A 13,749-nucleotide genomic window follows, 5' to 3' on the forward strand; every position below is an offset into this window, starting at 1 on the left:
GGATCAATGTTTGTAGAAGCTCTGTACAAGGCTAAGAGGTTCACTGATGAGATTTGTTGTAACCCAATTTTGGATCCACCAAGATTTTCTCGAATGTTATTTTATTTCTATTATTATTTATAAAAATCCAAAAAAATTAAGAAAAAGGAAAATTTAAAAATATATTTTTCTCGAGTCAACCGCATCTTTCCATCAAAACCGAGTCCACCAGGTCAATACAGGTCAAACCATGTCGACCAGGGTAAAAAATGAGTTTTGGGCCGTTTCGAGTCAAAACCGTCATTTTTTACCAAAACCGAGTCCACCGGGTCAATACGGGTCAAACCATATCGACCAGAATAAAAATGAGTTTCAGGCTGTTTCGGGTCAAAACCGTCATGTTTTACCAAAACCGAGTTCACCGGGTCAATACGGGTCAAACTATGACGACCAGGATAAAAAATGAGTTTCATGCCGTTTTGGGTCAAAACTGTTATTTTTTTAGTCAAAACCCGGTCCACCGGTTTTATATCCATTGAAAGATTTTTTATGTTTCAACATAATTTTCGGTAATTAAAATTGATTTTTAGCGGTTGAGTCGGGCTTTTTCTAATACTGATTTGAGTTTTTAATTTTATCTATATAAATATATATTATTATACATAATAAAAAAATAAAATAAAATAAAAATTTTTGTCAAACGGGCAGTTGCGCCGGAAGCAAACGGTGATAAAAAAATAAGATTTGTGGAAATTTGAGATTTGTATGTCCCCTGTCATTGGCTATAAATAGCCAGTGACATTACGCCAGGGGGAGGTAGGATATTGATTTAAAAAAAAAACAATATGGAAAATACCAAATATATCCTAACCGTTAGATCTAATAGTATTTAGATCTGAACCGTTGATTTAATAGGATACAATAGGGCTTACCACACCAGATTAAAACCCAAACACATCTCAGCCCTTGAAATAATCTAAGCTTTGATCCCGTTGCGCCACGTCACCGGGTGTACCGCGATTTCGGTGCACCGCGTCGCACTCGATCCCACCTCTGTTCATCCTGACCGTCCGATCAACCTGCAGAGCGGGCCAATCACAGCCGCAAGATCTTTCCATCAGAGATCCAACGGATCACAGGCCTCAGCTGCACCGGTGTACCGTGCTTGCGTTCTCACCGTAGCATAACCCAGGGTATCTCTCTCCTCTCGTCGGCGACTCCCTCTCTCTCCTCCAATCTCCCATCTTCGGCCATCTAAAGCTTCCAAACCACCACAGAAAGGTCGCTATCCTCACATAAAGCAAAACCCCGGCCAGTTTCAGCGTTGTCTCCGCCCTATTTGGCCGGAAAAGGGCCGCGATCATCGGCTGCCACCGAAGTTTCAAGTCGTCGATTCTCACTCATCAGCCATCAACGACCGTCACGACCACCACCATCAGAATCCTCGCCCTTATATATACCAGAAGCAACCATTTGTTGGCCGGAAATCTCGCCAGAAAATTTCGCCGCCTCCAACAGTAGCCGCGAGTGAGCCACACGCGCTGCCAGTGGCATTTTTGTAATTTTCAGAGAAATTCAAGGGTATTTCAGTATTTTACCTATACGGTGGCACTCATGTAATTTTTTGGAGTTCCTACTGTTATTTTTAATATTTTTTTTTATATATAAATGCTTGTAAATTTTCTTGCATGTTGTAAAAGATACAAAAACCAAAGTCGACACGTCTCTTTTTTTTTTTAAAGGACCGATGTCAAAAATATAAATACCAAATATGGATTATGTCCATTATTTCTTTTGGTAACCCAGACGTAACTCTCCTTTTTAGGGTTAAAACGTCATATTTTAGACAAGTCTTCTAATTTTTAGGGACTGATGTCATTTTTAACGCGTCTCCTATTTTTAGGGGCTGACGTTAACCATTTTAAAAAAAACAAGTTACCAATAAACCCAAAATATAATGGATTATATCCATTATTTCTTTTGGTAAAATAGACGTAACTCTCCTTTTTAGGGACAAACGTCAATATTTTAGACGAGTTTCCTAATTTTTAGGGACTGATGTCATTTTTAACGTGTCTCCTATTTTTAGGGACCGACGTTAATCATTTAAAAAAGAATTACAAAAAAGCCCAAAATATAATCGCATTTGAATCAAACAAAAAACACACAAGTAAGGGTAACCTTTCTATTGAAAGGATGTTTTAAGGGTGGAGTCTACCTTTCCTTAATCATAACTAACCCCGTACCCGAATTTCTGGGACCAGTGTCTAATTTGGGATTTCTAGTTCCCTCAAATTACTAGATGGCGACTCCAATAAAATATTTGTTTTCCTCCAATTGAGAAAAAACCTTTTTTGTTAAATAAACAAAAAAGAGGGAGCCGTCGCCCGACGTCGTGTATCAACAAGATTATGGATCGATTCCGCGAGTACATATAGTTTGTACTGTGGATTTAATGATGTCTACATCATTTCAGCACTTCATGGCAGAACACATTAAGGTTAAGCGATGGAGATTCCAGCAGAACACATGGCAGTTTTTCTACGCCTAAGAACTCAGCAATCTATACTGGAGTTGGCACGTAAACACGCTTGGACTGACATATACAGTTTATGACGTATCATTAACCAGTGTTCTTCATATGTATGTGATGGTGTGCAATGCATCTTGGCTGCACATGCTTAGGATTTGTCTTTTGAATGTTAGAGGAATTGACTTTTCTCGCTATTAAAGAAAAAAAAGGAGAAATACATGTAGATACCAGTGCACTGCATAGATGATTTTCATCTTCACCATTTGGGTTTGTTGGTTAATATTTAAAATGATATCAGTTTCTGTTTATGCTTATTGATTTCCAGTACTTTACCTCATTAATCTTCTGAGCACTGGTTACACTTTTGTCATCATTATTCAGAGGAATTCGAAGCCTTTCACTTTCCCTATGTGAATTGTAAAGGATCTATTCTCTGATTAGACTTGCCAGCTCCTCAATCACATCCCTTTATTATGATTATCAAACAGAGTTGCTTCCTTGCATAATATGTTCGCTTCTGCCTATGGCAGTTCAGCAGAACTAGAACGGAATTTATTTATCAGAACAAGTCTCGAAAACCCAAAAATAATGTCTCATGTTATATGTATGCTGATGACTGCTACTGATATAAACTAGAAGAAGTTGCATTGCACTTTAAGCAACATAGAAGAGATGAACACCAAGAAACATGGTCAGATTTAATGCATCAAATGAATTAAGAAAATCGAAGGTGCTTCCAAGTAATTCTAATTAAAACCCAAAGTATGTTGCTGCCTATTTCTTCTCTCCTCTGTTGTGCATTACTTCCAATCTGCAATGAGTTCACAGAAAATATTTACAAGTATTTATCGCCAATCTCCAGGAGACAAGAGCAGAGCTCTTGTGGTTTAGAAAACATGGCCATGTGATCAGAACCAGAGATGACCATCACTTCATCCACGGGATTGTTTTCAATCATCCATGTTTGCCTAGGATCTTTTTCTTGGTCACATACTATGTAAATTCGACGAACAGATCCATATTTCTCCTTGGTGACAATTACAGCCTTTTCAGTTTCTAAACTACTGTAGATAGGGAAAGGTCTAACCAACAATGTAGCTAGCGTCAAATCCTGGATGAATATTTAATGATTAGAAATGATAATTATCCTAATCAGATTTACTTGCACTATTTTTCCTGACAAGTGAAAAGGGAGGTCTTACCTCAGGTGGGGAAAGGTGGTAGAACCTGGAGGCCATGTAGTTGGGACCAAGGACTACGGCAGTTGGAGGGTTGTCAGGGCCATTACCAAACACATATTGTGTATCCATGTAGGACACTGATGTTTGAGAAGACTGCATGTTTTTGCAAAGTAGGTATCATTAGTTAGTTCATTCACTAGATACAAATGCTAATAACTCAATAGTGAAATACAAAGCAAAGAAAAAAACACGGAAAGGTAAGAAACCTCTTCTCAAGTAAATCTCTATTCAGCATTCTATAATTGCCCTATAACCATAATCAACAGGTAACTTGACATTAGATCGTGCTCCTTAAACTCCTCTGTTCAGAAAGAAGCCTGCTAAAATTTTATTCAAGGCAATAGCAACTAAAATTGATAATAAACAGCATATTGGACTAATCACAAGCTTTTGAATCCACCTATAGGGCAGGTGCAGGAGACAATCCTGTTGTTAACCAGGAACAACAATATCAGCAATCTTCCTGCCTTAGACAAAATCTGACAAGTTAAAGTAAATGAAGTTAGGCAAACCCCTATTTAGTCTATTAGCAAAATTTGGCAAATGACAACACATTTATACTGCAGCCAGTAAAATGGCTAAATCCCACATCTTAGAAGACTGTTTCTTTTGGAATAGATGTTATCACTACTATCGTGGAAGTAGCTTACATAGAGAAACGGATAGAATGGTTAATCTCCTCCACATGGATTGCAATACCATGTTGACCTCAACAATCCCAGATGCGAGAGTAGAGGCAGCCTCTTGATCTACATGGATATGGTGGAGATTTATGGTTTCGGATAAAACTCTCTGAGTTTGCAGGAACCTTATAGGTAGAGGAGTTTATTGATTGGTTAAATAAAGTAGAGAGGATTTTCAATTATAAAGAAATCATAGAGCAGATGAGGGTGATGCTAATCACCATCGATTGAAGGGGCGAGCTTCTGCTAGGTGGGAGTAATAAAAGATGTCATGGAAAAGCCAAGAAATACACAAGATTAATGATTGGAAGAAGATAAAGAAAAAGATGAAGGCGTACTCTTTTATTTTCAAGTACACTGAGACTTTGTACTAACGACTCTATTCATTGAGATAAAATTGGAGGATTGTTAATCAATACACTGAAAATTTATACTAAATGATGGCTAATAATGATATGTCAGAAATAAAATTACAGTAGTCCATCTAGAGCATCATTCCCATTTTGAAATTGCAATGTAGAAATAGATTCTCCAGTCCCTTTTCCCAGTTCCCCTTACACTAGTTTAAGCAATAAAAAAAGAGACACTAGCAACTATAGCTCCATCTATTACTGTAATCTGGGAAATAATAAACAAACCACAAGCATAAACAAGCCACACTAGCAACATTTTTTTAAGTTTTATACTTTAGCAAACATTATGATCCTAGAAAACCTAAATTTACCTATGTGGGAAATATTCATAATCAAGCCCAACTGCCTGCCCACGAAGCTTATCTACATTTATACCATCTGAATTACTAAACCAAATGATACAAGCAGTGCATTTGAAATCAACTGATGATTAAGCCACCTAGTTAATGGTGCCTACAGAATTAGACTATCAGGCAAGAACATAATATTGACTTGCTATTTCTTTGAAGGGGAGGTGGGGGCAGAGCAAACAGTACCTTTTCTGCTATTGCTTTGAAGCTTAAGTCAGGACCAGGCATAACAGCTGCAGCAAAAACAGCAGCTGAAATTTTCTCTGGAAACCTTTCCATAGCAACAGAAATGCATATCCCACTCATGCTGTGTCCCACTAGAACCACCCTCTCCTCAGTTGGCAAAGACTCCATGAATTCCATCAAGGGCTCAAAATAGTCCTCAAATGAATGGAGCTCATGAACTTGCTTTGGATGTACCCCTGATGCAGCCATGTCCAAAGCTGTAACATTATGACCTGCAGATTTTAGCTGAGCTGTTACTTTATACCAGCACCATGCTCCATGGCAGGCTCCATGGACTAACACAAAATGCCTCTGTGTTTTAAAATTACTAGGCAGTTTTGCGCAAGCTATAGGAGACACTCCTGTGGAAAGAAGTTTCTGTGATGGGGTAGCGGGTTTTGGGAACAAGAAAAGTCTATCTTGTCTGTTGCATATTTCCAGAGGAAACAAGATTGGTTTCACTGAAGGAGACAGAGAATTGAAGAGCATTTCTATTCTTGATTTTGATCCTGACTTTGGTGAGAGAGAGAAACAGGGCAGGTTAATGCCAGCCATTTTAATCCTTTCAATAACTATCCCCTTCTTTTCCTTTCTTTTCTGTTTTTTTTTTTTTAGATGGAAAGCATGCTTATCAAGTAGCATCAAAGTGATAGAATGTATGCGATCAGCCTTGCATGATTTTAACACCATTTTATTTAGATATATTTTAAAATAAATTCAATGTAGTTTTCAATAAATATCTTTTTATAAAAACTGAATTTAAAGCTTTACAGTAGAATGAAACAGATGGGAAAAACAAAGCTTAAATCTATAATTATCTTTTTATAGAGATTTTGGAATCCAAATTAATATATAATTAATTTTGATAATTATTATAATAAATTATCTCTATTACCAGCCTTATTTTCCTATAAAACACAATTAAACCTAATAATTTTGACTTTAAATTTAACTCATTTATGCTCATTAAATCTGCCCAATTGGTGAAGAAAAATATTAAATAACTGTTTTGACGTTTTATTCATGATTAAACCCGTGAGCAGGCTCAAACATGAGCTGAACAAGGGCCGCTCTTCTTCTAGTTGTTCTGGATCGAGAGACCAGTTGGCTCTTCCTGCGGTCAGGCATAAATTAGTAATTCCTCCAATCTCCTTAAACCCGAAAGGCTGGGCTGACTTCATCGCCCGGTCAGTCCTCGAACCTTGATTCATCTAGTTTTCTCAGTCACGGGTTGGAAATCGGCTTTAAGCGAAAGTCCCGGTCTTTCTAAATGATTAAACCCACAACATCAAGAAAAGAGACTTAATTTCTTTTATATCATCTTATATAACTTTTCCACAAAATATATCTTCTCAACTAAAATACGATTTTTTTAAGCAATCCTTTTAAGATTTTCTTAATTAAAAAAATATTTAATTTTTAATAAATGAAAATTGGTTTCATCTTTTTCATGATATATATATATATATATATATATATATATATCACATTTCATTAGTAATCTTAATTCATTGAATAAAATATTTTCTAACTTCTCTATAAACCTATATATATATAATTTAATTCACTATTTTTTAACATACTAATATATAATATTAAATATTTTTTAAGGATTATGTTTGATAAATCATCCATATAACACGTGGTCCATTGACCAGTAATTATATATAATAAGAAGAAAGATTATACATAAATTTTAAAAGATATAACTCAACTAATCAAGCTCTAGTTTACTCTCTAAAAATTACCAATTCAAGTCTTATAAATCTCAGAATCATTAAAGATTTACATGATCGTTAATTTAAAGGTATGTAGGATTTGTGGGATTAGTCGAAGTACACGAAAGCTAATTTGAACACTCACATTCATGAAAAAGAAAAACAAAAAAAAAACCTCTTATATACTTGGAGGTCCTCTGATCGTCTGCACATAGTAGCGGGTTCCGACAAGCAAGTGGCAATTGACAATATCAGGAGTATTTCCTGGCAACCTCCAAGAGGCAAGAGCACATCTCTTGAGGTTTAGAAAACATGATCATGTGATCAGAACCAGGCACAACTTTTACTTCATCCGGTGGATTTTTTTCAATCATCCATCTCTGTATAGCTTCCTTTATTATCTTGTCTTGGTCACACACGATATAAACTCGGGGAACCGATCCGTACTTCTCCTTCGTAACCCAGACTTCTTCTTGAGTCGCCTCGTCACTAAACAAAGGGTGAGGTCGCAGCAACAGCTTCGCTAGCGTAAGATCCTGCAGGTCAAGTTTTCAAAGAAAAAGAAAACGAGGCAAGCAAGATCAGCAGGAGAGAAGAAGATTCAATCAAGTTTAGAGAAATCACGGTGTGCTAAAACATATCTAATAAATCATGCATGAAGAGAAAAACTCTTTAACACCTTGGCAGGGGAGAGCTGGTACAGCTGGATTGACAAGCAGTCGGGCCCAAGCAGTATGGACGTTGGAGGATTGTTGGGCCCATTATCAAACATATATTGTGAATCCATGAAGGAACCCGCTTGTCTGGCATTCTGATAATATATTTCCGAAGTAAATATCACCGTTTTACACAGAGAGAAAGCTTAAAAGAGTGATGCGATTCCCACTCCATAGCTATCCTTGAACTTCAATTTAAGAGAGCAATATGAGATGGAACATAAGAATTAATGAAGATTAACATAATCACTTCATAAAGTTCTGAAGTTATTTACAATACGCAGGATCATTGCTGTAATGAGTATACCAAAATGCAACTGCAAGGAGAGGGACAGCAAGAACAGGCCATTGAGCTTACGGTTACGCGAGTTGGCTCATCTTAGGCAATGAGAATTTAACAAATAGGTTGCTTTCAAGGAAAAGCAAGTATTTCTCCGAGAAGAAAAATCTTCAGCGTCCATAATTGAATTTGGAAGAGGTTGAAATTTAGACCCATTAGACACTATATCATCGTTGACCCATGAAGCACATTTGGCATTAACCCACATGATCATGGATTGGAGTAGCCCTAGAGCCTGGCCATGTTCCATCGTTGATGCTTGGCCATTAATGGTGCCTATGCTAGACAATGTTGAAACGAAGCTCAGATCAAGCTCAATTTTTTGTGGGATCTAAGTTCATCGCTAGTCTAAACAAAGTAAGAGATTTAGGCAAACAGGATGAAATCTGTTCCCTCACAATCGCATTCTCAGCCTCTCAAACAATCAGCTAGAATCAAATACAAGTAAATCTAATTTGCTGGCTAGTAATTAAAGAAAAGCTACCGTCTTATGGAGATCCAGTGTAGCCTGCATAATAGATCTGAAATAGCACAAGCCAGGGGAAGAATAACAGCCCTATAGCTAATTAAGACGTCGAGAAATCATAGAGTATAAATATCATGCTACTTTCCATCTCTTCTCCATTAAAAAAAAAAAAAGCTCCTTCTCTGGAAGCTTTTAGTTTTTAGTTTTTTCTGTGTATGTGTGTGAAGAGAGAAAAAGGGGGGGGGGGGGGGGGACACAGCGAGCAAATGATACCTCTTCCTTTGCAGCTGTGAAGCTCAGATCAGGACCTGGCATGATACATGCTGCGAAGACTGCACAAGAAATTTTCTCAGGGAACCTTTCCATTGCAACAGAATTACAGAGCCCACCCATACTGTGACCCACTAGAATCACCCTTTCTTCTGGTGGCAAAGATGTCATGAATTCCATCAATGGCTCGAAATAGTCTGAGATCGCATGGAGCTCTTCTACCTGCTTTGGATGGACCCCTGAAGCGGCCATATCCAGAGCTGTAACTTTGTGACCAGCTGATGTAAGCAAAGTTGCCACCTTATACCAACACCATGCTCCATGACAGGCTCCATGGACTAGCACAAAATGCTTCTGCCTCTCCATCTCCTATCCCTTGTGTCTGTTTTCCCGTCCTGCTGGCTATATTATAATTTGAATGGAGAACAAGTTGGATGGCAGAGCTTAGTTCGAAGGTGTTTGGTATTGTGGTTGGAACTGTGTTTTGTTTCAATCATAATTTTTAATTGTTTGATAAGTATTCGAAACACAGATTTTGAAGATGGATTCCATTAAAAATTAAGTTTGTACCGCCAGTTTTATGAAGCAGAAAATTACTGCTTTTCAATTCACTTTTGCCCGTCTGCTACCAAGAAAAAGAAAAACTCAAGGGCCCATCCAATTTCTTGTTTGCTTCCTTCCTTCTCAGCTCGAGTAGGAGTATTTCATTGGCAATCATTATCATCCGCACACTGCCACGTGGATGAATTAATCTTAAGTTACTGTTTTGTAAATGTGAATATTTTTTTTTAATTACTTGCACTGTTCACGTCACGTGAACATGAATAATAATTTTTATTTTTTTTAAAATTAGTTTAAGATAGATTAAATTTACTTGTATTGTAATCTCGATTTTATTCCTGATAATATTTTATCTAATTTTATTGCACGCTCAAAAAATCATGGAAACTGTAGTTCTTGTCGGATGAATTTTATATGTAATGGAATTGTAGATAATTTAATGAAATAATAAAAAATATTTTATATAAAGTATGATTTATTTCATGATATAATAGCAATAATTAAATTTATAATATTTAAATTAAAAACTATAAATATTAATATATATATATATATATATATATATTTAAATTATTTTATAACCTCAATTTTAAAAGCATTTTTAATCAAACACATTAAATTATTTTTTATTCAACCTTAATTTCAACCACAATTTTAATTAAATATATATTTTTTAAAACCAATCTCAACTAAAAATATTTTTTATAAAATAATTTTTTTAAAATTAGCAGATACTGCAATACCAAACCACACATTTTCTTCCCGAGGAGCTGTTATTGTTAAAAAAATATTCTCCACTTTCACGTCACATTGAAAATTCAACAATGGCATCTTAACTGGACCCACATTTGTCATTTTGCCGTCTCTTGATAGCATCACAAGTTGTAATCTTCCTCAGATAAAACAGCAGGCGGCCACGTGTAGAAAGAGAGAGATAAGGGGGTTCTTTTGGTCCTTGCTGCGGAGACCAAACTTCAGTCTGCAATCAACTTTTGCATGTATTCACTATTCAGCTTCATAGCCAAAAAAGATGAATGATACATGTTCTAGTGTTAAAATCAAATGGATGAAATCTTTTTATTATTATTATTATTAATATGAATGTTCAGGTACATATCTCAACTAACCTTACGAGCCCTGAAATTAACGATCATAAAAACCTCTAGTGATCATCATATTAGCAATCACATGACTCGAACTTGAGACCACAAAGAGAGTAAACCCTTTAATCTCAAACTTTTATCACTGAGCCAATTACTAAATGGTTAAGTTGATGAAATCTTCAAAAGAATGGTCACGGTGCAAGAGCAGAGTGAAGCCAATTTCAAATGTGCTGCGAAACCAAAAAGAAATCTTTATATCCTCTACTACTCGTCAAAAAGACAACTCTTAAGTCCTACAATCTCAAACCAGATTAACTAAAAATATTGGAAATTTGTTGTAACTAAATAAATTATGAGGAAATAAAAAATTAAAAAAAAAACTCTTAGTTTTCTCACTTAAAACTCTTATTTTTTTTAGATTTATATCATGATTTATAATAACTAATCAATGATTGATAATGGTGGGAATGAATTATTATTAATTCTTCAACCTTTTAACTTTCAATATTTACTATAAAAAAGAGAGTGAAAGAAAAGTTTAAACTAAGAAGTTTTTAGACTTTTACACACTCTTCCTCGCCTCGTAATTTAGTGTTTTATTCTCATTTTATACTTTTCTTTCCTCCTAAATCTAGTACTTAGTTTCATTTTATTGAGAGATATTTAAGTTTCATATTATTTGGTTCAAAAACTTTGGTTAAGAAGTACATCTAAATCAAGGTGGTATTGTTGAAATCTTGGAAGACATATTACATACATTCTAATTGTACAAGTGAGGAGCAATAAAGCTTTAAGAACAAATGATTCATCCTTGACAACAATAAAATATTCATTATTTTAAAGTGTTTCAACAAGTAAGTACCTTCTTATTTTAATTTAAGCATTTTTTATCTTGAGTTTATAAATTTAAACATGTATAAACTCTAATCTTTCCTAGGAAATCTTTTGTTTAGCATATCTTTATGATGATAAATTATCAATCTATGTTAATTATTTTTTAACTACAATCTTATTATGATAAACTAAGCATGTTTGTTAACATATTTATAAGCTTTATATATATATATATATATATATATATATATATATATATAGTTTATCATGTAGGAAAAAATAATATTAATCATATGGATTTATTTCATTACTATATGTTTTAATTTATAACATGTTGGTTTACTTGTAGCTTTATGTTTTTTTTCTTTATTTAATTTTAGAAGTTTGTTATATATCTTTATTTTAAGATTATAATTTACCTTCTAAAATTGTAATCATGTCATTTATTTAAATCTCTTTGAGTTGTTGCATGATATATATTTTATGAAATAAGCTTTTATAAACCATTTTTATATCTTTGTTTAGTTTATACATGTTACTTGCAAACTTGTTGGTATAATCATATATTTTGTCTTTCTTGTTTAAATATAATGTTTTGACATAATGCATGTTTAATTTAAACTAAAATAAAAAAAAATATTTATTTTTATCTTATATAATTTAAATATTTTTATTTATCGAGTTGCTTTATTTCAAGTTTTGTATTATTTTACTTGCTTTTTATGGAGTTGAAATATTTATTTATAAATATTATTGTCTATTGTTTTTATAATTTATATCATGTTTTCAACTTGAGAATTGGTTTTTCCAACCAATATTGCATCGACAAGTACTGCCTCAATAGCGAGGATTCCACTATCACTTTGTGTAATGCATAATGAAAAACCTAAAAAGTTCAATGGATTGAACTTTCAATGGTGACAACATAAAATATTGATTTATGTGCCCACCTCAAACTTGGTTAAGTTGTTGTATGAAAAATATTAAAGTTGTGAAATAATGAATTTAATTGCATTATTATGGTACCTTTGGACATATGAAATCATAGTGATTTCATGTCTTAAAAAAATTACATTTTGAATAGATTAAATAATACACAATAGTTCAATTAAGAGTATAGAAGGACTTTGAAAAGTTTTTAACAAAAAGCTCAAGGTTGAAGTTGTCGTTATGAAAAGGTTTAAAGCCAGTAAATTTTTAAATATAAGAATGACATCAAAGTTATCTTACTAGATTTGTTCATGTATACAACATTATATGTATATGTTACTATTTACATATACGAAAAAGTTAGTGTTGTGAATAGATACGATCTAGTAAGTTTTATCTAAGGAGATTAGATTTAAAATGGGACCATTTGTGAACCCTACAATCTTTCATTGAAACTTATTCATACGATACTATTTTTATATACGGTATAGTTTATTAATGAAATAGTGATAATTGAACAAATCACAATGAACAAAATAAGGCTTAACAAAGCTACCCATGAAAATAAATGATTATTAAAGCCAATATCAATAAGGTTGATTACCTCGATAATGAAGTTTTAGAAATGAACATATTTGTTATTTTTAAAGTCAAGTTGATTATACAATTTTGAGAAGTGATGGGTTGAAACTCGTGTTACAGGACATGTATGTGCTTAGAAGAGTATGTTTCTATTTACAAAGAAGTGGATGGAGAAAACCTATACATGGAGAACTCATCAACCTCCAAGATACTGCTTTTAAAAAGTTCATACTGCATATGATATTTGGAAAGCTTCTTACCTTTAACAATATATTGCATGAGAATATGAAGAACTTAGTGTCTGACTCATTGTTGAGTAAAAATAGTTTTAAGATGGTGTTTAAAAGTGATAAAATTATACTCTCTAAGAGTTATATATTTATAAATAAAGGTTATCATTATGTTAGCCACTTTAAAATGAATATAATGACTATTGTAATCATTTGATGAGAATAATAATAAGATTAAATCTTTTTCTTATTTTCTTGATTCTTGTGATGCGTGGCATGACAAGTTAAGTCATAATTCTACGCAAAGCTTAATAAAATCATGAATTATTACGTAGCATGTTTTTTGGAAGAATCATAAGTTTGAATTTTATGTATAATCAAAATTCACAAAACCATATTTTTAAATAATTGAAAAAAGTAGTGAACCTCTAGATTTAATTCACTTAAATATTGGTGATTTAAAGTTTGTGCAAACTAGAGGTGGAAAAAAATATTATATTCTTTTATAGGTATAAGGTATTGTTATATCTATTTGCTTAAGAGTAAGGATGAAGCTCTTGAAATGTTTAAACATT

At 33.7% G+C, this 13,749-nt stretch overlaps 2 protein-coding genes and 1 long non-coding RNA gene across 3 annotated transcripts; all 3 read right to left on the reverse strand.

Moving 5' to 3' along the window:
• Positions 1–3,135: 3,135 nt before the first annotated feature.
• LOC133672600 (methyl jasmonate esterase 1-like) lies at positions 3,136–6,043 on the reverse strand. Its single transcript, XM_062093058.1, has 3 exons — positions 5,386–6,043; positions 3,715–3,846; positions 3,136–3,623 (listed from the first exon to the last, which is right to left on the reverse strand). Exons 1-3 carry the CDS (start codon positions 5,977–5,979, stop codon positions 3,348–3,350), a joined length of 1,002 nt encoding a protein of 333 aa, XP_061949042.1. The 5' UTR covers positions 5,980–6,043; the 3' UTR covers positions 3,136–3,347.
• LOC133672601 (uncharacterized) lies at positions 3,963–5,379 on the reverse strand. Its single transcript, XR_009834868.1, has 2 exons — positions 4,404–5,379; positions 3,963–4,232 (listed from the first exon to the last, which is right to left on the reverse strand). It is a non-coding gene; the product is annotated as an uncharacterized LOC133672601 (long non-coding RNA).
• A 1,110-nt stretch (positions 6,044–7,153) lies between the features above and the next one.
• Positions 7,154–9,473, reverse strand: LOC133673543 (methyl jasmonate esterase 1-like). The gene is made up of 3 exons (XM_062094409.1): positions 8,938–9,473; positions 7,822–7,953; positions 7,154–7,678 (listed from the first exon to the last, which is right to left on the reverse strand). The coding sequence occupies exons 1-3, from the start codon at positions 9,298–9,300 to the stop codon at positions 7,394–7,396; spliced, it is 780 nt and encodes a 259-aa protein (XP_061950393.1). The 5' UTR covers positions 9,301–9,473; the 3' UTR covers positions 7,154–7,393.
• Positions 9,474–13,749: the final 4,276 nt, after the last annotated feature.

Source organism: Populus nigra, chromosome 14 (genome assembly GCF_951802175.1).
Source record: "Populus nigra chromosome 14, ddPopNigr1.1, whole genome shotgun sequence".
In the NCBI taxonomy this organism is placed as follows: domain Eukaryota; kingdom Viridiplantae; phylum Streptophyta; class Magnoliopsida; order Malpighiales; family Salicaceae; genus Populus; species Populus nigra.

Coding starts and splice junctions, on each gene's coding strand:
- LOC133672600 (XM_062093058.1), bottom strand. CDS start 5,979: ATGGCTGGCATTAACCTGCCCTGTTTCTCTCTCTCACCAAAGTCAGGA. Junction 3,847..5,385: donor TCAAAGCAATAGCAGAAAAG/GTACTGTTTGCT, acceptor AAAAACATGCAG/TCTTCTCAAACATCAGTGTC. Junction 3,624..3,714: donor ACCACCTTTCCCCACCTGAG/GTAAGACCTCCC, acceptor ATATTCATCCAG/GATTTGACGCTAGCTACATT.
- LOC133673543 (XM_062094409.1), bottom strand. CDS start 9,300: ATGGAGAGGCAGAAGCATTTTGTGCTAGTCCATGGAGCCTGTCATGGA. Junction 7,954..8,937: donor TCACAGCTGCAAAGGAAGAG/GTATCATTTGCT, acceptor ATATATTATCAG/AATGCCAGACAAGCGGGTTC. Junction 7,679..7,821: donor ACCAGCTCTCCCCTGCCAAG/GTGTTAAAGAGT, acceptor CTTGACCTGCAG/GATCTTACGCTAGCGAAGCT.